The sequence below is a fragment of the Hippoglossus hippoglossus genome, chromosome 11, assembly GCF_009819705.1.
Source record: "Hippoglossus hippoglossus isolate fHipHip1 chromosome 11, fHipHip1.pri, whole genome shotgun sequence".
Classification (NCBI taxonomy): domain Eukaryota; kingdom Metazoa; phylum Chordata; class Actinopteri; order Pleuronectiformes; family Pleuronectidae; genus Hippoglossus; species Hippoglossus hippoglossus.
In genome coordinates, this window is record NC_047161.1 from 3,819,368 (window position 1) to 3,844,531 (window position 25,164).

The following is a 25,164-nucleotide window of genomic DNA, read 5'->3' on the forward strand; positions in this document are numbered from 1 at the left end:
GCATGATTTCAAATGACACTCGATTACCACAGTTTTTGGTAAATTGATTTAGATTTTACCAATGACAAAAAGCTATGACACTTATGAAATGTGATTTTTAGCAATAAAGGGTCTACTGTAAGTGTTTGACATGATATATTAGAAAGCTCCACAGTGCAAATTAAAAGAATAAAAGATTAAAAGTGTAAGAATAAAGACAGAATGGATCCTCCATTTTGAAGTGTATCCACCAGTCCCTCATCAGACTGTGCAACATTAAACTGTATAAATCTGCTTATTAATTATATTATTGTTATTATTATACTGCAGATTAATGTGTGTTTGAATTTAAAATCATCGAACTGTCGATCTGTCATTTGACCTTGAAGCTGTTTCACTAACCCCGCCCTCCACGCTTTCAACCCAGGCTCTCCACCAATCCCTGAGCTGTAAGACAATCCCACCCCGCCCCTCGACGGCTGACCTCACCTCGACGAGCCAATGGCGTTTGAGCAAAAAAATTACGTCATCTGCCTCAAACCCACACCCCTTGGATTCTCCTGACAGGCACAATGACAGACAGGTGTTTCCGCAAATCATACCCGAGGACCAGGGCCTGTCAGCCAATCAAAACGCGTACAGGTTAAAAAGGGGCGGGCCTTAGTCGGCACTCGCCTGTTTCTTCTTCTTCGGTGCAAGTCGGGTTTAACTTCCGGCTGCATCGTCCTCTGGAATCACAACGTGAGTAGCAGCGTTAGCTCGAGGCTTCGCGAAACCCGCGGTTTCTCCGGAAACACTCCCAACGTGTGCGCGGCTCTTCCAGCGGCAGTTAGCGGAGCCGTCGATGTCCGTGTCCCCGCAGCGGCGTCCGTGTCCGGGCTGTTAGCAGCCGGTGCAGGAGCTAACGAGGAGCTAGCCTAGCTAACGTGATCATGCTAGCTTTCATTCAAAACATGAATTGGGCTTCTTCTCCTGATCGGAGCCGCCGATGGCCGCTGTTTCCTCTTTAATTCACGTGATATCATGATGTGATTCGTATTTTAAAGTTATTTGGGGCTTCCAAGCTGCGGCTGCTCCACCTGCACATGCATGGACGTGGGGTGTGAAAGGTTAAAGGGACACTCCACCTATTTTACAGCTGAAGATCAGCTCACTCATTCATTCTTGTGGCCTGTGACAGTTTCCTGTTGGTTTCTGTAGTTTTTACAGAAGCTTTTACACAGTTTAATCACTATAATGTAATAATATGATATAAATCTACTTTACATGGACTTTTATCACCACATTAATCACGTGTTATATCACATTCGTCTGCTCTTTTAAGGATTGTGCAGCTTTGTATACACACATCCACCTGATTTGTACTTATTTACAGTTTATTTTACTACATTATTACCAGTGTGATGTGTATATTACTTATAAAAACCAACAAACATGGCTGCCTCATATAATCTATGGTTCAAGAGGATTAGATCTAGATGTCACCTGCCCTGATTTTATTAAAGTGGCATAATTCACAAATCTAGATATAACATCCCGTTTCTACGTCAGAGAAAATGTATCTTTCCTTTTCAACACCACCTCGCCCTCTTATCTCATATCTGTTCATTTCCTCTCTGCCCTCCCAGCATGGGCAGTGTGTTGGCTGCCAGTTCCCCCAACCCTCCACCCCCTGCCACCGGCGGTGCTCCTGCCCCCGGGTTGACGGTGCCGCCGGGCTTCGGGATGCCTCCGGTCTCCCCTGTCATACCCCTAGCAGCAGGACAGCAGGAGGATGGAGAAAACCCTCTGCCCAACCCGGGGGCGTTTGAGGAGTGTCATCGCAAATGCAAAGGTGAGTGGCAACGACTGAGCTAGTAAAGAAACTTAATACCTGAACTGTGTGAATGAAACTTATCTGAAGCTGTTTTTCTTTGCAGAGGTTTTCCCAATGCAGATGGAAGGCGTCAGGCTAGTTGTCAACAAAGGCCTTAGCAACCACTTCCAGGTCAGTCGGGTTCTTCGTTCATTAGAAACTTTTACCAGCATGAATCCAACCAAGCTGTCATTGGGGGTTTGTCCCTGTGTTTTTAGACTCATAAAGTGAAACCATATCTTTATATTTGAGGGGTTTTCAATCCCCAAAGTATCTCAGCTAAAGTAATTAAACTGTGTGTAAATGTGTAATTACATTTTTTAACACATCGAACTTCCTTCCAGGTGAATCACACTGTGATGCTGAGCACCATGGGCGAGTCCACCTACAGATTCGGTGCCACGTATGTTGGACCGAAGCAGACCGGTCCAGCAGAGGTGAGCACTGCACTGAAGTCACTGTAACTCTCACCGGTCACACGTTTATATTTATATTTTGAACTGTCATTCAAATTCACACTTGTTCTTGTTCAGTTTTTTCCAGTCATGGTGGGAGACATCGACAACAGTGGCAGCCTTAACGCTCAGATCATCCACCAGATCAACAGCAGAGTACGATCCAAACTGGCCTTCCAGGTAGATTTACTTTACATTTAAAGTCATTTCTTTCCCTGTCGGACATTTTCACATATCTTTAATACCTCCATAATTTGACTGCTGTATCTTTTTTATATAATATTTCCTTATGTTTTACTGTGCACAATATTTATTAAAGCTTTTAATGTGCTTATTGTAGATTTACCTTATTGTAGTATTAAGAGATGGGTTAAATCGACAAGTTTGTTTTTACAAAGTAAATTATCTGCTGATGTATCATTACATTATAAAAGTAATTGATAGTGTTGCAGGGTTCTTCAGTATCATTTGGTTTGACTTTGTAAAACTCTGTCTTGTCCTCAGACACAGCAGCAGAAGTTTGTGAACTGGCAGGGAGACGCTGAGTTCAAGGGAGAAGACTTTACTGCAACTGTGACACTTGGAAACCCAGACGTCCTCGTTGGCTCTGGTAGGTCGTCTGTCTGTGACGCTGCGAAGACGGGTCACTCTGCAAGAAGTCACTTCTAACTGTTCATCTAATCTAAGCGTTTCTTTGCTGTGGTCTTCCTGTCAGGTATTGTCGTAACACACTACCTCCAGTCCATCACGCCCTCTCTGGCTCTGGGAGGGGAGCTGGTTTACCACCGCAGGCCCGGAGAGGAGGGCACGGTGATGTCACTAGTTGGCAAATACACAGGTGAGACCCAGGCTGTGGTGAGTCTGTAGTTCAGATTCATTGAGATGGAGATTTTACCTGGATTTGTTGAAAACACGTCTCACCTTGCCCTCCCTCTTCACAGGCAGTAACTACATCGCCACGCTGACACTCGGCTCAGCGGGAGCTCATGCGTCGTACTACCACAAAGCCAACGACCAGGTAATTCAAGCCATAGAGAGACGGCTCAGAATCTGAAGAGGCCGTTGCTCTGTGACTCTCGAGTTTCGTGCTTTACCTTCGTCCAGATGTGACTGTCCTCTGCTCTTCAACAGCTGCAGGTCGGCGTGGAGCTCGAAGCGAGCAACCGCATGCAGGACACCAGCATGTCGTTCGCTTACCAGCTAGATGTGCCTAAAGCCAATTTACAGTTTAAAGGTAGGACATGCGTGTTAAGGTTCTTTCAAGAGAACAGTTTCACAATTTTCATTTAGTTAGTTTAGTTTTACGAATATTTTTTCTCTGGTAACACCCATCTAATCTTGTTGTTTCTGTGCCTCTGCCAGGTTCAGTAGACAGTAACTGGGTCGTTGGTGCAACATTAGAAAAGAAGTTACTCCCTCTGCCGCTCTCGCTCGTCCTCTGTTCTTTCCTCAACCACCGCAAGAACAAGTTCCAGTGCGGTTTCGGCGTCACCATCGGTTAAAGCCACCCGAGCGCCGAACCACCTGCAGACGGGACTTCACAGAACGGACTAACTTACGATGGATGGACGGACTCTGCCATGTGCTGTACACCTCATACTGTCTCTGACCTCCTTTAGCAGATTCGGCCATGATCTTGTAATTGCTTTTCCTCAATCACGTTTCATCCAATATGCTGAGTAGAAACACTGAACGGTAATAATGTAACAATCTAACGACTTTAATCATTTAATCGCCCGAACTATCTGAAGTGAAATGAAGAATGTGATTGGTCAGGAATTTGACGCCTGTGACGACAAACCAGTAGAAAGACGTGAGACGTTACAGAGCTCGTTGTTTCTGTCACTGAGTTTGTTGCCTGTTGTGTTTTTTTGTTTTGAGTTTTATTCTTTTTTTTTTTTAACTGTAAAGTCTGTGTTGGCGTGCAGTGAATGAAATCGGTCTCGTTTGCTCGTTTCAAGGTGATTCGTTGGTTGAAGACCGTCAGGAGGCGTGTGCTGTGCTGTCACATTCACAATCCATCCCATGTTCTGTTGCCTTTTTTATGTTACGTACGTTTGGAACAGTGTATAAGACCTGTATATACCTCTTGAAAACGGATAAATACCATTTCTTACTAAACCTGCACGTCTCGGTCGCATCCTTCAGTCGATCTCGTCTCTGCTGGACTGTGAGTTTGTGAATTTATGTTTTGAAATGACCACAAATCCCAGGTAGTGGTTCACAACACCAGAGAACTTTATTATAATGATAAACACTGAGGTGTCCCAAATAAAGACAATTTCACATCACACAACAGTGGGAGAGCATCATGCCGTTTAACAACTGAATACAGCAACTTGAATAGCGAACAGTCTCCTAATGAAACCACATTTAAATTCACTACATCCAGAATTCTATTTGGATCTGCCCTCAAACATCAGTCCTCTAAACATAACTGATTGTTTTTTCATCAACATCCATGAATTCTCTTTTTCTTATTTAATAAGATATACAATGAGCAAACTTGGGAGAAATAGTTGGTGTGTGGAGGCTTTAGAAACAGCGTAACCGGGAAAGTGGAAGCCGTCGGACAGCTTGGCCTTCATCCCGTCTCTGTACGGGATCAGGGTCTCCCGGATCTCCTGGGTTTTCTGGGTCAGCTGCTTCTGGGCCTCGGGGATCATGGCTTCCACCTGTGTCTGGAGTTTGGCCACCAGGTCCTCGGCAAAGGGCTGCACGCTGGTGCCCACCACGGTCAAACCGTTCTTCAGACAGACCTTCAGCTGCTCGGCCTCCTGGGTGAGCTGGATCATGAAGTCCTGAGAACGCAGGGCGGCGATGTACTGATTCACTGAGTCGAGGTTCTGGGCGATCCTGGCGCTGTAAGACAGAAAAACATGTTGAATATGTTTCTTATGACAGAAGGTTTCTTTATCAAGCTGAGAGCAGAGACTGTAAATAAAGATGGACGCTGTGTTTTGGCTTCACCTTTGACCAGACGTCACGTCGTCCATCTTTGTAAACAGACTATGGTTGACACTCTTACTTGACGTCCTGTCCCAGCTCAGTCTTTCTGAACTCCTTCCACATTTCCACAGCAGTGAGCGTAGCTGCGGCAAAGTAGTCCGAGAAACCGTCTTGCATCTGCTCCAGGTTGATCATGGGCGCCTCCTGGCTCTGGACGTCGGCATTGCAAACTGAATGAAGCAGACGCAGCACGGAGGTGAGGGCAGAGTTCAACCACTGACTGGGATTCACATGGATCCAGCTTTAATAAAGAGGAAGTTCACTCACCGGAGAAAATGGCGAGTGCGAGAACCACGAGGACTTTCATGATTGAGCTGGATAAAGAAAAAGCACGTGTAAGATTTATAAACTGAGCATCAGCTTAATCATGACAATGTTAAATAACATGTTTTACCTTTTCAGAGGCAGCGTCTGTGTTCGTCTCTCAGACGACCTGTGCTGCTCAGACAATCACTCATAGTTTTATAGTCATATTTCAGGGTAAAGTCCTGCCCTTGTTCCCCAGAGGGACAGATTTTCCGATACCATCTAATCAATCATTAGGTTTCACCCTATTTTCATAGCATCGGATAAGAAATAAATAAGTCTGCTCCATGTCCCATTCGCTGACATGGAGGAGATGTCAAATCAATGGGGTTCCCCTTCGAGGACGTGTATAAATCTACCTGATGAGATCCAGCAGCACAAAACATCTGGAAACTGTTCGTGCTCTAAATAAAAAAACACAAAACTAGGTCACATATTGAATAAAAACACAGAGAAATATCCGTCAGTTATTTGAAGTGAAAAGTTCAGAAAATGACCAGTGGTTTGTTTTGACTTCCTTTTAGCAGGAAAAAGCAAAATCATGATACGTCATTGTTCCCTCGGATCTATGGAGAATATGGTGCCACTGTTCGGCCAACTACAATATGTCACATACAAAACTAAGATAAAGAAACTGTAATGAAATTAAAATTAATGTAAAGTTAGATCAAATAATCCATTTGTCCCACAACGTTGAAATTTACTGTTACAGCAGCGAAGGGAAAGTAAAAATAAGATAAGATCAGTTAAAATAAAAGTACTAAGTAAGTAATCATGAAATATTTACATATGGAAAATAATAAACATAGTATACAATGTGAAAACGATTGCACAGACATTGTTCATTCCAATGAGAGTAGGTGAATAGTAATAGAGTGGAGTGGATTTAATTCAATTTAAATCCTTATTTACCTTTTTGTTTTTGGCAACACTGAAGTCATTTAGGTTTTTTAAACACAGCTCAAGAGGAAAAGGTTTTTGAATTTCATATTTTAATCAGAGTGGGACGTCTTTGTCAACACACGTCAAGGCCTTTGTATGAAAACGGTGGGTTCAGGTGTTTGCGGGTTAGTTTAGAAACGTGTGGCTGCTCTGGTTTATCTGCAGGGAGCAGCGGTATGAGGAAACCAAACATTCTTCAGTCCAGATAATCTGCAGCTCGGGTGGAACCACTGGATCAAAGTCCTGAACCACATCTCACTGACCTAAAAAACCTCAGACGACAACAGTGTGTGAGAATAAAGTTCAGATCATTTCAGTAAAATGTACGTTTAAAGAGGGAACAATGGAAACAAATATTAAATTAGTAATTTAAATCAATATGAGTGTATTATAATAGTTAAAATCACATATCACTGTTCTAGTTTCTAATAATACAATAACACAATATTAGCCGGGATGATTTAATGTTGTGGCTGATTGATTAATTCCTTTTCAATATTTAGGCATGAAATCCATCAACATGACTGAGGATGATAAAGTGTCAGATTGATTCCCTTGGAATTTGGTCCTTTCATGTTCTCCACAGGATGAATTACAACTATGTCACCACTCAAGTTAACATTCATGTGGCACATTCAAAACTACAGGAGTTGAGCCAATGTGCTTTAGGTAAACAACACAAGTGTGGGTCAAAAGATAATATTAAAAACATTTCCACAGAAAAATGCATGAACAGAATCCGGTCGAATTCAAAGCAAGATTTAAAAAAGGTTGGACTTTGAATCGGATTTAAAATGATCAATGTGGGAGGAGAGTTTATTCCAGATCAGCGACAGGGAAACGTCTCCTTCAGGTTTGAGACGAGAGGCCGTCTGACCTGTGACGATGACCTCAGCCGTGATGTGGAAGCAGAAGGTGACAGCGCGACACTCAGAGCTGGACTTTACTCCTCTGCTTCCTCCATTCAGCTCCTCCGCCTTTATAAACTCAGCCATGAGCTGTGCGGGTCACAGACGCAGGTTTCAGCATCTCCCTGACTCAACAGCTCAGGTAAGACTCCGGCAACGAGGTGTCACCTCTGACCTCACGAGATTCACACGGAAATACTGAACTGCTCCGTTTGCACGTTTCCTTTCAGCCATGAAGTTCCTCGTGGTTCTCGTCCTCGCTGTCCTCACCGGTGAGTTTTCTTATTCTGGGTGAAAATCAACAGTTTTGACGTGTGCAGCGGTTAAAGGTGGGGGGTGTTTAATGGCCACGTGTCCTCTCGTCAGGTTGCAATGGCCGCCTCCTGCAGATGCACCAGCCCAGGCACCAGGTCGACATGGTGAAAGATGCTTTCTGGGACTACGTCGCCAAGGCAACCGTCACCACCGAGGGCTCGCTGAAGCACATCCGCCAGTCTGAGCTGGGACAGGAACTGAAGTGAGAGAACAACCTGAAGAAATCTGAAAACAGCTTTGAATAGTAGATATACCTCGTTCATAGGTGTAAAATGGACGTTGACTCCAGGTGCAGAAAGTGAAGCCAATGCAGAAGTGCCTGAAACCTGCATTCTCTCACATGACCAGCGGGGGGCGACTCCACTGGTTGCAAAGAGTCAGTTGCTATAGAAGTTGATGAGAAAAAGATTCTCACTTCATTTCTAACGTCTAGTTTCAAGTCGACTTCAACACAGTGATGTTCATTTAGTAAATCATGATCCCGTTGAGAGTGAAATAGACGATTTATTTTCAGTCAAATTTCTAGTTGAGCATCACCCACTTTAAATCAGTGAGGAAACCAGTAAACTTAAGATTTGAGGACCTTAAATAAATGGACATTTTCACCTTCATGGGAAGGCAGAGGGTTGTTTTAAGTTTCAGCTCAGAATTCATAAAGACTTATTCAGAGTGTGTATGTGTTTGTGCAGCATCCTCATCTCTGAGAGCACCGAGGCCATCAGCATGTTCGCCGACGCCATGCGTACTCAGGTGGCTCCTCTGACCCAGGAACTCATGGCCAAAGTTACCCAGGAGGCCGAGCTGCTGAAGGCTCGTCTCGAGAAAGATCTGGCCGCTGTGAGCACCAACCTGCAGCCCTACACCGAGGACCTGGCGTCCGGCCTCCAGAGGCACGTGGAGGAGCTGAAGAACGGAGTGGCCCCCTACGCTGAGTCCATGGACCCCGAGTCCCTGAAGGCCGTGATGCTGCAGAAGAGCCAGGAGCTGAAGGAGCAGCTGGACACAGGCGTGAAGCAGCTGCAGGCCCAGATGGTTCCCATCACCGAGGAGATAAAGCAGAAGATGGAGCAGAGTCTGGAGGAGTTTCAGAGGAGCATGATGCCCGTGGCCCAGAGCTTCCAGACACGGCTGACCCAGAAAACCCAGGAGATCCAGGAGAACCTGGCTCCATACGGAGAGGAGTTCAAGGTCATGCTGGACAAAGACGCACGGCAGCTGAAGAAGCAGCTGTCTGCTCTCTGGAGGTCCTTCACCAAGCTGACCCAGTAAAACATCTCTCACCAGTTTGAAATGATCTTCTCCTGCCTCGTCGTCACTGATCTCTGCTGCAGCAGCGGTCACGTTTCAAAATAAAGAAAAAGTGCAGTACCTCGTTTTCTATGTTTTTTGTGCTTTGTGAAAAATATCAGTATTTTGTCTTGACTGTTTACAACTATAACATAAAAAAGAACAATAAACACTGCAAATGAATATTATGGTTTCACGAACCTTTCTTTTTGTTTGAAATGGAAAACAACCACATCCATTAAAAATAAGAAAATACATTCTGAGGCTGTAAATTCATAAAGGAAAACAACGCTCTCCAACATTTCTAAACACAGTCTTTTATAAATATCACTTTTATAAATGAAAAAGTGACGTGAAAGTGAGAGAATGAAACGTTTGAGAGAAGAAAAAACTGATCTTCTCTTTTCTTAATGAAACGTTTGATTGACGAACAGTAAAACGCGACAGTTTCTTTGTCCTGGTTTGACAGGAGGGAAACTTTAAGGTTAGTGCAACACTTTAAATACGTCGAGTCTTATCACCACATTCCTGAGTCAGATTGTTGACTTGTCACTTCGGCCCCAACGATCGTATCTTTTTGGCCCCGACGTCGATTGTTCAGCAAAAGTCAGAGTCTCAGTTTAACTTTCGTCAACTAAATCAACAAAAGCATAAAGAAAGAGCAGCAACAATAAAAGGGAGGCTGAAAGTTAAAGAGGCAACAAACAGCAGGTAGAATTATTATTAGTATCAGTAATAGTAGTTAGTCATAGTTTTAGTGTAGCAGTTGTGGTAATTCTAAACAAATTGTAATAGTTTAGAGGTACTTTCCACAACTGCCTCAATAAAAATACTTCCTTGATAATGATGGTGCCAAATGACAAATCATTATCTGTGTTTATGTGTATATAAAAACTTCTATTTTACAAAATAAAAAATGCAGAAAACACCTTTATGCTCAGATTTTTCACATTTCTTTATTTTCTTATCTGAAGCTCTATATATTTGGTTGTAAATGTGTTTTCTTTTTTATTTGTAATAATAATTTAACAACTTAATTTATAGAGTTACAAAGTGTGTTACAAGGGCAGCAAAGGGAATCACAAATATTAAAAGACAGTATTCATTTAAAAGAACAGTAGAATACATCAAAAAATGTTATTCAATAAAACAGAGAGACTTTCCTGATGTTGCCAAAACTTGAATTCTAATAAAAGTGTGTTTCAACAATGTATTGTTTTGGTCGATTTATCTTCTTTACTCACAAATTCCCCAGAATCCATATTGGTTGTTGGTTTGTTTGTCATCAGGATGAAACAAAAACTAGAGAACGTATTTACATGAAACCCGGAGGGATGAGACCTGAGGATCTGGGTCAAATGACTGGACCCAGTTTGGTGGAAGCTGAATTCCAGGGGACTGTTTGGCCTTGGTGGAGTCAACAGTCAAAAGAAAAGTAGATTTCCATCTTTACAGACAATAAAGTTATTCATTAATTGAAGGTGCAGTTATTCATTGGAAGATGTCCCATCTTGTCCCAGCGGTTATTAAAGCAGACTATGGACCAGATGAGCTGGACAGTGATGTGCACAGCGACTTGGCCTTTTCCCTGCTGCCCTATCAGCAGCATGTGACCCAACAGGGACACTGTCTTCTCTCATTATCTCGTGCTGAAGTCTCAGTTTATTTAACTATCAGTCAATCCAACTACTCCACTTGTAATTCAGAGGTTTTAACCCATCACGGACTGAGAGATCAGATGTTGTGGTGCGTGCTCCTACTTGGACCAACCTGTGTGTCCTCGTGTACCCTCGGTGCGACGTGGAGACAAAATAGCACCCACAGCAATAAAAGATGACAACAGCACAGTTCACGCTGGGAACTTCGGACGCATGTCAGCAATCCTCCCGACATTTATTGGATCCCATCAACGCAACCTGAGCGTATAAATAGAGAGACGTGAGACGCAGACGTCCCAAGATCAGGATCCCTGAGGTGAGACACACACCATTCAACTTTTAACTTTTTATTTATTTAACTGCTGCGTCGTTCCTAAGAGAGATTTATTTTTATCACTGTCATGCAGATGACTAGAATGTAGAGTGATTTATTTTTCTTTTCTCTTTTTAAAAACTCATCTTCATGGGTGAAAATGTCCGATTTTTTAAAATAAAAATATGTTTTTATAAAGTGTTTGAGCGAACTGATTTATTGTATGTGATTTTTTTTCAGGTGTCTGCTTTTCTAGTCATCATGAGGGTCTTTTCAGTGATCTTTGTTCTGGCAGCTCTGTCTGGTGAGTTCAAAGTTTCCACTCAAAAATGTCTCGTTAGAGAAACGTATGTTTTATTTTTTATTTAACATTGATATTTTCACTGAACTTTTACGATCAAGGACGAACAGACGGTGTTCGACAAAATGTAATTCGTGAAGTAAATGTGTGAAGAAAGAAAGAAAGAAAGAAAATGAGAGTTTGATTTTGAAAATTTGTGACAGGTTTAAGCTCTTGGGGCTTGTATGTTGAAAATACAGAATATGCCAGGACCCGGCTACTCACCTCTGATCCAATCCACCTGAAGCGTGAGAGTCGATTGTTGAGCCGTTTGCTTTTCCTCCCTCACCAGGCTGCCATGCCAGGAGCATTCCCTGGGAGGACACCCTGGAGAAGTTCAAGGATTATTTCACAGATCTGAGCTCCAAGTCCGACGAGATGTTCAGGAGCTCCCAGGTCACCAGAGAACTCGAGTGAGTTTAACCCACATTATATATGATGCTATCAGGAGAAGTTACCAAACTAACATCACATCTACCTGACTGTGACCTCTGACCTCTGTCCTGACGTGCACTGTTTACAGTTCAGCACAAACAGAGTCAATAGATTTATTATTTCACCTTTTCAAATACTAATAAACGGATATTTTTCTGTTCTGCACCTGAATGAGGTTATTCTCAGTCTTGACCCCTCACTTCTTCATGATGACACCTAACCGATCGCCCTGTGTCCCCCTGTGTCCCCCTCTCTCTCAGCACCCTGATCCAGGACAGCATGACTGAGCTGACCGTGTACAGAGAGGACATTCAGACCAAGCTGGCTCCGTACACCGAGGAGGCCGCACAGCGTCTGGGCGATGACCTGGAGTGGCTGGGCAAAAAACTCCGTGTCCACATGGACGAGGGCCGGGAGCAGATGGAGAAGTACAGCGTGGAGCTGCAGACCATGATGGAGCAGAACGCCGACGACGTCCGGGTCAGGGTCTCCGCCTACACCCGCAAGATGAAGAAACGCCTCAACAAGGACGCACAGGAGATCAAGAGGTGAGGGAGGGGACACAGAGTTTCACTAACTAAACCTGAGGATCTTTGATTTTGAGTTTTGTAAACATCGGAGGATTTTTGTTTACTCAGGACTATTTTACACTGTATTATATATATAATCCTTGGGTGTATTATTCTATTATAAAACACATTTGGGAGCCACTCTAAAGGTCAAAATAAAACTCTTTCCCCCCCTCAGTCAAGTTGCTGAATACTTGGAGGAGCTCCAGTCCCGTACCTCAGAAAACATGGAGCAGGTGCAGACCCGGTTCGAGCCTTATTTCACTCAGGTGCGAGACAACACCCAGGCAAAGGTCACCACCCTGAACGACCTGCTGATATCACAGGTAGACAAAATGACGATCAAGATTCAGGATGCGGCCGACGACATCAAGGACCGCTTCGAGAATACAGCTGAAGACATGAGGATCATCCTGGAGAAGAAGATGGAGGAGGTGCGCAACTGGTTCCAGCCTTTTGTCACCATGATCACAGGATAACCTGTCATCAGAGAGTCCGGACTGACTGTTGATGTACATGTAAAGAGTTTAGAGGGATTAATAACTAAAAGGTAATAAGCTACGAAAAGAGAAGTTTTTGTGTCATGACAGATGTTCACCACAGTCTACAAGTGTCGTCCAATAAAAAACAGCTGCTTCAAACATGAGTACACGATCACTGGTCATCAATAATGTGATTAAACTGTTCACATCTGTTACACCATCGTATCAAAGGCTTCTTTTTTAAATCTGAGAGAAGGAAATCATCAGATTGACATTTCAAAGCAGCACAGAGACTGAATAATCTACAAGGTACTTTATTAGTAATAAAACTCACTCAACGTGTTCCAATAAGGTTCATTGGTTTGTTGGTCAGCAAATAAAACTGGTAATTAATAATAATAATAATAATAATAATAATAATAATAATACAACTTAAATAAAACTAAATTAAAGAAGTGAAACTAGCAAGACAAGCTTCTTGATAATAATAAAGTCTGATGCAGTTATTTTTAACATTTGTTTATTTCCGAAAAGATTAACTCAGTTTAAAAGCTTCTTTGTGACTAATCTTTTTCCGGGAAATGTATTTTTTATATTTTTTTATATTTATACTTGCACAAACACACCACAGCGAATTCCTTGTGTGTGAAAATATACTTGGTAATAAACCCTGATCCTGGTTTTGGTTCTGGTTCTAATTCTGAACCTGGTTCTGATTCTGGTTCTGATCCTAATCGTGATTTTGATCCTGAGCCTGATCCTGATTCTGGTTCTGGTTCTGGTTGTGATCCTGATTCTGATTCTGATTCTGGTTCTGATCCTAATCGTGATTTTGATACTGAGCCTGAGCCTGAGCCTGATCCTGATTCTGGTTCTGGTTCTGATCCTAATCGTGATTTTGATCCTGATTCTGATCCTGATTCTGGTTCTGATCCTGATCCTGATCCTGATTCTGGTTCTGGTTCTGGTTCTGATCCTGATCCTGATCCTGAAACACGAATGTTTACACCACGTGTGAAACACCGGCGCGATGAAACCAAACTATCCCTGCGACGTCGCCGGCTCATCCAATCACAGCTCGCCTCACCCTCCCCTCGGCCAATAGGATCCACGTGTCGTCAGGGGGAGGCGGAACCGTCGCGTTAGCTTGTCACTGTAGTTTCCTCCAAACATGTCCGAAGAAGCTGCTTCTCCACCGGACCCGTGTTGTTGAGCAGCGTCACGATGAGCGGCCCCTGCAGGGAAGTCGTCACTCTCCAGCTCGGACACTATTCTAACTTCGTGGGGACCCACTGGTGGAACCTACAGGTGAGGGGAAGCGGCTAACGCTAAGCTAAAGCTAAGTTAGCTAGCTAGCTAGCTAGCATCGCGTGAGTTGACAAGACTGTCGAGTGCATGACGTTGGATAAAACAGCTGAAGTGTGCAAGTTATGATATTTAATTATAATTAAACAGAGCAGGCGATGAGATGGATTTGAGCTTCGAGCGTGAAATAAAGTGTCAGCAAACACTTTGTATGATGCTAGCGATGCTAACAATGCTAATGATGAAGTTACCGGGCAGCAGGGAAATTAATCTTTCAGGAGGAAATGAGTGAGATTCTCCATCAGAGGAATCACTTAAACATATTTTTTTTTTAAATATTGTTTAAAACGTTTCTGTTTCCAAGATGGAGACATTTGTAAAGTTGTCCAGGAGAAGACAGTGAGATGAGTTCCACCTTAAGAGGGGGCAACATTTAAGTGACGCACATATCAATGCGTCATAATTCAATATCTATAATAAATGGTGCTGTGCTTTAAAAAGTTCTGTTTATCAAGTTGCTGCAAACAGATAAAAATCCCACTTCAACCAGTGTGTGCTGGGTGTTTTTAGGTATCAGACTGGTTGTTGTGTGTTTGTTGTTGTGTGTTTTGATAAAGCACATTTAAAACAGCCAGAGTGCTCAACAAAAACCACAACAATAAAATGCATGAGGATAAAATTGCTAAGAGGAAACGTGTTGGTCTGCAGTTTAACCTTAAATCCGCCCACAGAGGGGGAAGTGTTTAAAGTTGAACACTTTCTGTGCACAGTACCGTATGTTAATATCACTGTCCACTGAAGTTACTGAGGCACTTTCCGTTAAAGGGAAAGTTATGAATCTACTCTCGGTTCGCAGGATGCCTCTTTATCGTACGACCCGGAGGATCAGCTGGGAGAGATCCAGAGCGATGTGGTGTTTCGTGAAGGACAGACCCGGGGCGGACACGTCACCTACACTCCTCGCCTCATCGCCATGGACCTCAAAGGTAATCGAACCGTCTCACGTGCTTTTCACTGACGCTGGAGACATCCTCTGCTTTCCCGGGACTTTATTTTTAGTCCCCGTAAGATTAGGCCGACTCATTCCGAGTGTGTTAGACTGAAAACCACATTATAATTGATGCTCCTGGTAATACAAACATTCATTCTAAAAACTACGTCTCCTCCTCTTCTGTTTCAGGAAGTCTTCGGACGCTGCGGCAGGAGGGAAATCTGTACGATGCAGGAAAAGACACGACGGCTGTCACATGGTAAATGAGTGGGTTCATTATTGATCTGCGTTTCAAAGACGACATAAACGTGCAAGTGGAGTTTTAACACTTCACATGTAATTTTCTTTGAAACAGCACATTCTAGCTGGTTACACCCGTGAATGCTGCATTTCACATGTTTGCATGAACAATTCTCGGCCTGTTCAATATTAGAATGTGCTTTTGTCTTTCAGGGAGGGAAGTCTCCTGATGCATAAAGAAAGTCCCATATCAAAGAACCCTTTTCTTGAAGATCTGGATAAATTGGATGTGAGTAATTTAAGATAGAAATTAAACTGACCTCCAGCAACATTTGCTTTTTATCAGCCTAGGAGGTATTCAGAGAAAAGTAAGGACACACGTGCGGACAGGTTTTACTGGTGGAGGCAAAATATTACTACTTGATATAAACATCTTCATATAATTAAGTAACCGTGTTCTTTGTCTCCACAAGGGAGAGATACTCGCCAAGGGTTTCCCAGGTAAGCAAATCCTCAACCAGCCCGATTTCACCTCAATTACAAGATGTTCCGTCGCACTGCAGTGACCAATCTGACCAATCTCCCAGCAGCTGGTTCTCTGAGAGTGGACACGGTGAACAGTCGACTGGCCCAAGTCCAAAAGGCCTACAGGCTGGAGGGCGACGTGAAGGTCTGGTCCGACTTCCTCAGGATCCACCTGCACCCTCGCACCATCTCTGTCATCCATCAGTACAACCACGACGGGTAAAGTGCAAAGTCAGACCTTCCCTAGCGTGTTTAAAATTCAAATCTACATCCAGTTGAAGCCTGACATCAAGTTAGAATTGTCCTCGGGGGACGAGTGAAGTTGTTTTGAATGTGAATTGGATCTACTGGTGAAAACACAGGCCGAAAACTTTATCACTTTAAACTTTTTGTGTTGAAAAACAAACAAACATATGGAAGCCTATTTAACCAGCGTCATTTTAAAGATAAAGTCATAGTTATGAGATCGTAGGTCGACATGATGTAAAAACCTTTTTCTATTTAGGAGAAAGAATCACAACGAAAGCACAAAAATGGATAAAATCAAGTTGCACCAAAAACCAGCCAAGAGCAGACTGATGCTTCAGTACCGGCTTTTCTCCAACAGATGTCAGGCTTTACGCACATTTGGACTTAACACTGAATTACACACTGGGTTTATTTATCAATTGATTTTCTCTGTAACCTATTCAAAGTGCCATTAGTTTGCATTGTTAATATCAATCAAGATTTCTGGTGGTTGGTTTGAGTCTCTAACACAGAATCCTGTGTGTGTGCAGCGAGGCTCATCGGCTGGAGGCCTTCGGTCAGGGAGAAGCTCTCCTGCAGGGGCCGGTGCTCGAGGAGCTGGAGGACAAACTGCACTTCTTTATAGAAGAGTGTGATTACCTCCAGGTAACTGGGGTGTTTCCACTCTTCTTATTCACTTTTGTTTTATTATCTTAACGTTTCTACAGCAAATTGGTTTTATTTTCCACCGTCTGCTTCTCAGAAACGTTATCTTCTATCTCTCCTCCTCCCTCTGCTTCCTGTTTTCCTCTCAGGGTTTCCAGGTGTTATGTGACATTGCTGATGGGTTTGCAGGGCTGGGGTCAAAGGTCACAGAGATGCTACAGGACTCTTACAGCGGGAAAGGCATCCTGACCTGGGGCATAGCACCCGTCAGTCACCGTGACTCAGTGAGTTGTCTCTGTGTCTACGAGTTTGTATAAGAATCAGATGTTTTGTCAACGGGCTTCTCACACCTTGTATTTGTCTGTCACCAGAGTCCAGTGAAGAACCTCTACCACATGCTGAACTGCACATTAGCGACGGCTGAACTGGCCAATCACAGCTCTTTCTTCTGCCCGTTGACTCTCCGTGGTGGACTGGGCCGACGCCCCTCCTCTCCCACAACCTTCCCTCACCTCAATTTTGATGTGAGGCTTTTCTTCTTGGTTTTATCTTAACTCTTATTCATGTTTGAGTATTTTTTTATCTATCTTTGCTGATTTAAGACATTTCTCTGCTTCATTTCCACGTTTTAATTGATTTAAAGTAAACCTACAGATACACTTTAAATAGAATGATCTTTCATACCCCACTTGTTTTTTAGTTCAGATGTGATTTAAGGACATTTTAAGATTGATAGACTCTCTGGTAAATGTATGTAAGTTTGAAGATTTCTCTCTGTCCCTGTTTTTCCTCCGTCCAGCCGTCACTGTGGTTCCACTCCAGCGCCGTCTTGGCTCTGGCCCTGGACGCCCTCACTGTCCCTTACAGGCTGAGGAACAACAGCGTCCCCATGTGGCAGATGGCAGACTCGCTGGCCGTATCGGGGAGAAAGGTAAATTTGACTTTAATCCAAAAATAATTACACACAGACTGCATATAAAGCTGGATGTGTTAATTTTTCTGATACCTAAATCAATAAGTAATTTTCCCTTTTCCTTTCTCTCTCATTGTGATCGGATCCTTTGAATTGTAGGTGGTGGCCGCTTACGGTGCCGTCCCCTTTCCCATGATGCACGGCAGCTCTCTCCCCGACGCCCTGAGCGCCTGTTCGGATGCTCTGCCCTGGAAGCCTCTGTCAGCGTGTCCGGAACCAGGCGACCGACAATGCTACAGCCAGTGGGCGACGCTCAAAGGCTTTGAGGACCAGAGACTGATCAGGTGAGAGTTTTATGTTGTTTTTCATTATATTTTGGATTCGTAGAAGCTTCATCTGTCAGACTCAAACAAACTGAACCTGGACTCCGGAGAGTTTGAACAAAAGGTGTTTTAGTAAATTCCCTAAGTGCTAAATCCACATTGAGTCAAGAGGTGGCAAACAAAGACATCAAGCTGCAGTTTTATCTGGATTTGATAAAGTACGAAAGAGTCTTGTAGAAAAGATACAGGCTGTCATCACCACATTAGAAATGAAATCTCTTTTTAACGTGTTGCTGAAATACTGATCTTCTTTCATTCAGCTCTCTGGCCCCAGGGACTGAACCGGCCTCTCCTCTGCACAGCCTCCACAGCGGAGAAGACGTCCTGTCGTCTTACATCGGATCTTTCTATCCCTCAGCTCCTCTGTGAGTCCTGACACGGAACTAATTATTTAAACTGTTTAACCCCAACAGGAAACACTGTATTGTAACCGCCGCTCTCTCCGTCCTCTCACAGCGCTCTGCAGCTGGTCTCGACTCCCAGTAAGCTGACGCCACCGTTCCCTCAGATCTTCAGGCAGTCCCTGGATCCTCAAGGCTTCCTGCAGAGCCAGGCCCCCCCCTTCGGCTGTGAGTACTTTTTATATTTTCACTTTTTATTTGCATTCTGTAACTTTCTGTCATTTAGCCCTGCCTTGCTGAATGTATCCTTGAACGCTCCTCTCTGCAGCGCCAGCCCCTTTGGTTAAATCCGTACCCGTCATGACGTCCCTTCAGTCCGGGCCTGCAATCGGCACGTGGCTGTCGGAGCTGCATCGTGCTGCCAGCGCTTTCGACATCCGCCGCGTGGCCCCTAGCTTCCTCTCCCAGGGCCCAGAAATGGCCGACTATGAAGAGGCCATGGAGCAGCTGGGTCTAATGGCCCGATGTTACAGAGACAGCAGCGGCGGGACGAATCGCTCTTCATCTGAAGAAAGCGACGACTGACGTGGACAGTTTCAAACAGATGTTTACAGCCTGCATGTTCTCCCTCAGACACGAGGAGCTTTGCTTATTAAAGGACCAGGACTGAATCACATGGTCGCTAACAGACATCAAAGTTTGAATAGTTTAGATTTAACTGCAGATTATTATATTACTGACTTCCAAAAAAAGGTACACGTGTAGGATTGGTTCAGGAAGTTGATAGATGTAGCATCATGAGAATGTCAGCACTGCTCTCACGATTCTTCAAAGTTTGTGTAATTAAATGCGTTTTATACTAAATGTACACCATAAACATACTGTATATACATGAATGGATGTAGTTCACTTAACAGAAACTTCTCACCGTACAGTCCAGAGGAACCTGGAGCTGCAACACACACAATTCCAATGTTATGTGAAGCTTTAGACAAAGTATTGAATGAATGTGAATTCATGTAGTTGGTTTAGTTAATGTTTAACTGACACTTAGTCTCATCTGATTTGCCACTTCATACTTCAGCTTAGAAATGGTTCGATTTAGTAATGATACCGTTACAAACGTCCCATTAAAAAGAACAATGGCAGCAGGATGGTGTTTATAGGACTGGAGTCTAATAAACTGTTCCTGTCCATCATGACTGTATATTGTTTTGAGAGATTGTTGAAATCATAAATATACTAGGTGATAAGGCTGGTGGTGACAAACAATGAGGGCAACAGCCTGTAAATCCACAGCAACTTAATATACCTTGTATGGCTCCACCAACCAGTGGCGTTTCAGTCTCCGTACATTTTGTTCTTCGAGACGTAACCGAGACCTTTGGCCACTGAAATCTAATCTTTGAGTCTAAGTGAAATCTTGTTAAAGTTGTGAAGACATCGCATTAACACAGAATTGAGATATGAAGACACCATTAACATGTTTTGTGAATGTGACCAACCCAAGTGTAATCAATTAATCTGAGGGTAAATTAACATTTTTGCCAAATTTTAAGAAAGTCCCCTCACATTTTTTTGCAGCTCTAACAGTGTACAAAAGAAACAGACAATCTAAAAGAGTCCAACCTCAGAATCTGTTACAGTAGAACAAAAAGGACCACAGATACAAAACCAAATCCAGAGCTGGTATTTTTTAATCTGAAATAAAATGATACAAGGGTTTCACAAAAGGTGAGGAGATGTCACAACATGTTCCCACCAAGCATATTGACAAAAAAACGGTATGCTCCTACATGTGATTAAAAAAAGGCTAAAGACACACGCACACACACCATATCATCATTTAAACTTATAAAACTGAGATTGCACCCTGTTATTTTACAAACACCTCCACACGAGACATCTCTAATGAAAAAAATATGCTGAGTAAAGGGCAAATGAAATGGAGTAGCATGAGCATAAAAGACATCAAGCGTGAGTGCCTGGTTTCCTACAGCTATTTATCAAAAAACAGGAGGCAGGGGCAGCGTTTAGGGGTTTGGGGAATGTAGATGAAGGACGGGGGTGGGGGGGGGGGGAGAGACACTGGGATAAGGGCTAACGACAAACAGTCCACGACCTGAAACTAGGAGCGGGAACGGGAACGAGACGGGGAGCGGGATTTGGAGCGGGACTCTGATCGTGAGGCGGAGCGGGAGTGCGTGCGGGCTTTGGCGGGTGTGGGGGAACGGGACTTGGATTTAGACCTGGATTTGGACCTGGCTCTGGATTTGAGGTCGACCGGGCTGCGGGAGCGGGAGCGAGAGACCCTCCTCTCGGGCTCGCGTCCCTCGTCGTCACTCTTGGGCGGCTCGCGGCCCTTTGAGCCAGATTTCCTGGAGCGATCTTTCACTCCTGATCTAGAACGAGACCTGGAGCGAGAGCGGGATCTGGAGTGGGAATCCTCCTTCTTTATCTTCTTCCCTTCTTTCTTCCCCTTTTTGCTCTTGGGGCTGCGGCTTTTCGGGGAGCGGCTCTTAGGGCTGCGGCTTTTGGGCGAGCGGCTCCTGCTGCGATCCTTGTTCTTCTGAGCGCCGTTGCTGCGCTCCTCTTCCTCCTTCTTGATCTTAGTCTTATTCTTCTTGCTGCGAGATCGGCTGCGGGACTGGGACGCCGCCCTGTGGACAAAAAACAGAACTAAATGTTATATTTCATTCTTTGGTCTGCTCATTTTCTCATTTAATAAAAACATCCACATAAGAAAATAATAAGAGATTTCTCACCTGGAGCGAGAGCGGCTGCGACTGCTGCTCTCACTGCGGCTGCGGCTCTTGCGAGACCTGCGGCTCCTGGAGCGAGACCTGAGACGAGAGGGAAACCAATGTCAGCATTGATTTTCAGGGTTGAACTTTGTCTGTCCACACCTATATGCTTCTGTGACATACAGCTCAACTTTCACAGGCTTTATTGCTGTTTGGAAACATAAAGATAGGAATAACTGCCGTGACGTGTCTGACCTGGAGTGGCTGCGACTGCGGGAATAAGAGCGGCGGCGCCGGGCTCCAGGTCGGTCCTCAATGAGCCGGATCTTTCTGCCGTTCACCTCGGTGCCGTCCAGCTTCTCCAGGGCCCTCTTCATGTCAGAGTAGAGCCTGAACTCTATCACCCCCTCGTTTTTCCGGCCCTTGTGGGTGTCGGCGTAAGTCACCTCCCCTGCCTGCCTCATGTAGTCCTTCAGAGAAAAGGAGACAGTCAGCCACTGATGCTCGTTGTCACAATCTAATTAGTAAATTCTGCGTTTTTAAGTTTGCATCAGCTGTGTGAGAACGTCTTACCTTTAAATCCTGCCAGCTGCAGCGGCTGGAAAGATTCTCAACAATGAGCCGATAATCTGTCCTTATAGGCGGACCATATCTGTCTCTTCCCCAGCGCCCATATCCACCTTTCAAGGTAACAGGGAAACAGGAAAATGAGGACCAGACACAAACTGAGATGATGCAGTTACACTACACTCAGAGCTACACCCTACTACACATCTCAATATTCTCTTGGGAAAAGGGAAAAAAAAAATATTACAAAAAAATCATTTAAATCCAGAAAAAAAGTATATTCCTATGAATTTATTCAAAAGCCTACACCTATATGACAACTTTAGCTGATAAAATTTTTAGAAACGCTCAATAAGCCTGTAATCTTAATAAGAAAAACAAATCAAATTCAAGAACATAACTGATCGAGGAAGTACTTACGGTGAACTACATCAAGTTTCTAAGCTATCCTATCTAAGACATTTCACTGTTACAAAACATGTTCTGTTTTCAGGCACCTATAAGAGCTGAACCCACATCTGTTCCTAACCCCATGGCATCCTCACCACCCGGCCTGGGCCTAATGGGAAAAGCGGTCTTCATTCACAATGGCTCCCTTTTTTGGTCTGCCCAGGGGCCCAGAATGGTCAAACCACACTCTTGGAAAGGGGGGACACCATGGCCAGCAATAGGGGCAGGCAGTCAGCAAAGGACTCTTTCAATTAAAACATTGAGGTTCTTTGTTAAATCTTTACCTTTAAATTGACAGTCATTTTTAAATAAATAAAAAAAATGGAATAAGACATCAATAGATTACAAGATATTTGACAATCAGACGGTTATTTTACAATGTTTAAATCAAGACAGTTATATTCCTTTCTATCATTAAGCCCCATCACATATTCACAACACATGGAAACCCAAGATTTGTCAAGTCATTGGTGGCTCTGGTGCACACTGACAAGGAAACCTCCACCCAGCTCGACTATTCTTTTAGATGAAAGAGCCGCTAAGCGCCGCAGTGAGTGCTGCTCGAGCGCCGTCTAACTCGTCTATTTGCAACACAAAGTAAAACAGAAACTTTGGAATGAATGAAAACTAAGACACACCTAAACAAGCAAATCAGAAACCAGGAGGACCCATTGAAACCAGGGTTACGCCTCAACTTTCACACTACTAGTTATCAAAAAACGAAAAAGAAAATTTGGAAATGCTGCTGACCCACTTGTAGTTTGATGACTTCTGGGTTGCCCTGTAGTCTGTGAGGGTGATTGTAACGGTTTCTCGTTGTCTGTGGTCCAAGAAAAAGAAGTCCCTTGTATTATTTTCTGTGCATTTTTTATGGCTGGGAAAATACGTTTTGTTATATATCGCAGTTTTAATATATTACCATCTTGGCCTGTATCAAAACATTCATTAAGCTCAATGTATAGAATCAAATGTATCACAAACAGACAACCCCTGAATTTTTTTTATCAAAAACTTGGATGTGAGTTGAATGCACAGCAGCCACCAAGGACGAGCTTTAAAATGTTGCCCCCTTCGCAAATTTAGATCAATGATTCCCTGAAATGAATGAAATCTCTCACCAAATGACATCATTCATGTGAAATGACAGAAATACTCTTCTGGAGACTTACTCCTTCCACCACCTCCGCCGCCACCACCACCACCATAGCCTCCATCACGACGGGGCCCCTTGGTGTGCTCCACAATGACCCGCTCTCCACACAGCTCTTTGCCGTTCAGGTCATAGACAGCATCGTCTGCGTCGCGGGGGTCATCGAATTCAACAAACCCATACCTGCAGTGGGAAGAAGACACTGGGTTACAACAAAGGATGTTCAAAGGATGTTCAAAATAACACACAGCACAGGTCAGGTGGGTATAGACTCAAGCCCACAGACATGGACTTAATAATAATAATAATATTAGGGAGTGCATGGGATTAGGGATGATTCCTAAGATTCTGTTATCAAATAACAGTAATGAAATTTAGGTTTGGCATTTTAAGCATAAACTTTACTATAAATAACTAAAAATAAAACAAAATATATATAAACATAATTCTAATCATGAATGTACACAAAAAGCATAAATATACATGTACACCAAAACCCATTGCCCAATATATAGATCTAATAGAAAGTGTTTGATTGTTGTGTTGATTATGTAAAACAGCTCCAGCATTGTTACGCCTGAAAATAACAATCAAACTCTATGAATGTATTATTTCCTCGGTCAATCATTAACAATAACAGCGGGATCATAGTTCCACACGATCAAAGAACGATCGTTCAATTGGCTCATTCATTTTGAATCCAAACATCAAAGGCCACGGCGCCTCGAACTACACATTTTAAACCTGTCGTGTGTAAAGTGTGAAGGCTTCAGTCAACCAATCACCGCGGGTCTCGCAAGAATGAATGTATGAGCTAAAGAGGAAGTCCGCGCGTGCAGCTGCAAACACATTTCACAACATGTGCACGATATTCGGACAAAGTCTCTTTGATCTTCAGGATTTACACGTGCGGGTTTGCACGAAACACAAACAAGCGCCCGTGACATTGCCACGTCCAACGGGTAGCTAAGGTTAGCTAACCGCTGCTTTGTGGAGGAGATCGAAGGATCTCACCGAGGGGCCGCGCACGTCCGAGATATACACGAACAAAACACCGAGAAACGCGTGTTTACACAGAGCTAACGCGTCCGCGGAGGTTAAATTACAAGATACACGGCGGGGAGTGTAGCATTAGCATGCTAGGCCCGTTAGCGAGGCCCGGGCAGCCCGTTAGGTCCGCGGCCTGCAGCGCGTTGGCTCCACGGGAAAAGAATAAAAGACCGAATCCGCGGGGAGGCGTCGTTACCCGTTCTTCAGGTCGACCTCCAGGATCTTCCCGTAGCCCTTGAAGAACCGCTCCACGTCCTTCTCCCGGGCCCGGTAGCTCAGTCGGCCGATGTACACCCTGGACATCTTGTTAGCTCGTGTGCTAGCGCAGCGTGAGGCGAGCGAGCGCGAGGCGGCGGAGGCACATGCACGCGCTCCTCTCACACAATAGGTCGCGGCGGCGGGAGGCGTGGCCTCGGTGGTGAGGGGGGGTTGTTGTGTCCCGAGTTCAGACTGTCAGGGGGGGGGGCTTGACTGGCAGGCACGGCCTCAGGGCAAATCACAGGCAGGGGCTAAAGTTACAACAATGTTTACATTAGCCAGAAAACTGTTCATAACATAATCCGTTATTATGAAAGACGTCCCAACAGAACAACCTGACCTGATAGCGTCCCCAGCTGCAAAGAGACAATGTTTACATTAGCCATGTAGCCATTGTTAGCAAAGAAGAGTTCATAATAACGCGATACGCTGCATTTCACTCCAACTAACTAACTAATAAGTGTCCACAGACAGTGGTTGGACAGTACTATGTGCACAAC

The 25,164-nt window shown here is 44.0% G+C and overlaps 5 protein-coding genes across 10 annotated transcripts; 4 read left to right on the forward strand and 1 right to left on the reverse strand.

Annotated features, from left to right (window-relative positions):
• The first annotated feature begins 577 nt into the window (after positions 1-577).
• On the forward strand, positions 578-3,988 carry tomm40l (translocase of outer mitochondrial membrane 40 homolog, like). 2 transcript variants are annotated; one of them, XM_034599431.1, is made up of 10 exons: positions 578-720; positions 1,608-1,813; positions 1,899-1,966; positions 2,179-2,271; positions 2,368-2,469; positions 2,794-2,899; positions 3,005-3,127; positions 3,231-3,307; positions 3,421-3,523; positions 3,652-3,988. In XM_034599431.1, exons 2-10 carry the CDS (start codon positions 1,609-1,611, stop codon positions 3,789-3,791), a joined length of 1,017 nt encoding a protein of 338 aa, XP_034455322.1. In that variant the 5' UTR covers positions 578-720; position 1,608; the 3' UTR covers positions 3,792-3,988. The 2 variants fall into 2 exon arrangements, with proteins under 2 accessions (XP_034455322.1, XP_034455320.1); XM_034599429.1 differs by lacking the exon at positions 578-720 and having other exon boundaries at positions 1,589-1,813.
• A 3,291-nt stretch (positions 3,989-7,279) lies between these two features.
• LOC117770250 (apolipoprotein A-IV-like) lies at positions 7,280-9,240 on the forward strand. The gene is made up of 4 exons (XM_034599438.1): positions 7,280-7,596; positions 7,685-7,726; positions 7,821-7,971; positions 8,459-9,240. Exons 2-4 carry the CDS (start codon positions 7,687-7,689, stop codon positions 9,036-9,038), a joined length of 771 nt encoding a protein of 256 aa, XP_034455329.1. The 5' UTR covers positions 7,280-7,596; positions 7,685-7,686; the 3' UTR covers positions 9,039-9,240.
• A 1,439-nt stretch (positions 9,241-10,679) lies between these two features.
• Positions 10,680-12,932, forward strand: apoea (apolipoprotein Ea). The gene is made up of 5 exons (XM_034599440.1): positions 10,680-11,030; positions 11,268-11,331; positions 11,660-11,780; positions 12,063-12,350; positions 12,550-12,932. Exons 2-5 carry the CDS (start codon positions 11,289-11,291, stop codon positions 12,848-12,850), a joined length of 753 nt encoding a protein of 250 aa, XP_034455331.1. The 5' UTR covers positions 10,680-11,030; positions 11,268-11,288; the 3' UTR covers positions 12,851-12,932.
• A 1,031-nt stretch (positions 12,933-13,963) lies between these two features.
• Positions 13,964-19,649, forward strand: msto1 (misato mitochondrial distribution and morphology regulator 1). Of its 2 annotated transcripts, none has more exons than XM_034599417.1 (14): positions 13,964-14,161; positions 15,015-15,144; positions 15,339-15,408; positions 15,603-15,678; positions 15,863-15,890; positions 15,980-16,133; positions 16,694-16,808; positions 16,958-17,092; positions 17,180-17,332; positions 17,608-17,739; positions 17,881-18,065; positions 18,365-18,469; positions 18,561-18,673; positions 18,774-19,638. In XM_034599417.1, exons 1-14 carry the CDS (start codon positions 14,078-14,080, stop codon positions 19,028-19,030), a joined length of 1,737 nt encoding a protein of 578 aa, XP_034455308.1. In that variant the 5' UTR covers positions 13,964-14,077; the 3' UTR covers positions 19,031-19,638. The 2 variants fall into 2 exon arrangements, with proteins under 2 accessions (XP_034455308.1, XP_034455307.1); XM_034599416.1 differs by having other exon boundaries at positions 13,974-14,161; positions 15,977-16,133; positions 18,774-19,649.
• A 475-nt stretch (positions 19,650-20,124) lies between these two features.
• Positions 20,125-24,794, reverse strand: LOC117770243 (serine/arginine-rich splicing factor 6-like). Of its 4 annotated transcripts, none has more exons than XM_034599422.1 (7): positions 24,603-24,794; positions 23,376-23,539; positions 22,961-23,026; positions 21,763-21,869; positions 21,445-21,659; positions 21,211-21,288; positions 20,125-21,105 (listed from the first exon to the last, which is right to left on the reverse strand). In XM_034599422.1, the coding sequence occupies exons 1-7, from the start codon at positions 24,707-24,709 to the stop codon at positions 20,574-20,576; spliced, it is 1,269 nt and encodes a 422-aa protein (XP_034455313.1). In that variant the 5' UTR covers positions 24,710-24,794; the 3' UTR covers positions 20,125-20,573. The 4 variants fall into 4 exon arrangements, with proteins under 4 accessions (XP_034455313.1, XP_034455315.1, XP_034455314.1 ...); XM_034599424.1 differs by having other exon boundaries at positions 22,957-23,026; positions 24,603-24,792; XM_034599423.1 differs by lacking the exon at positions 22,961-23,026.
• Between the last annotated feature and the right edge of the window lie 370 nt (positions 24,795-25,164).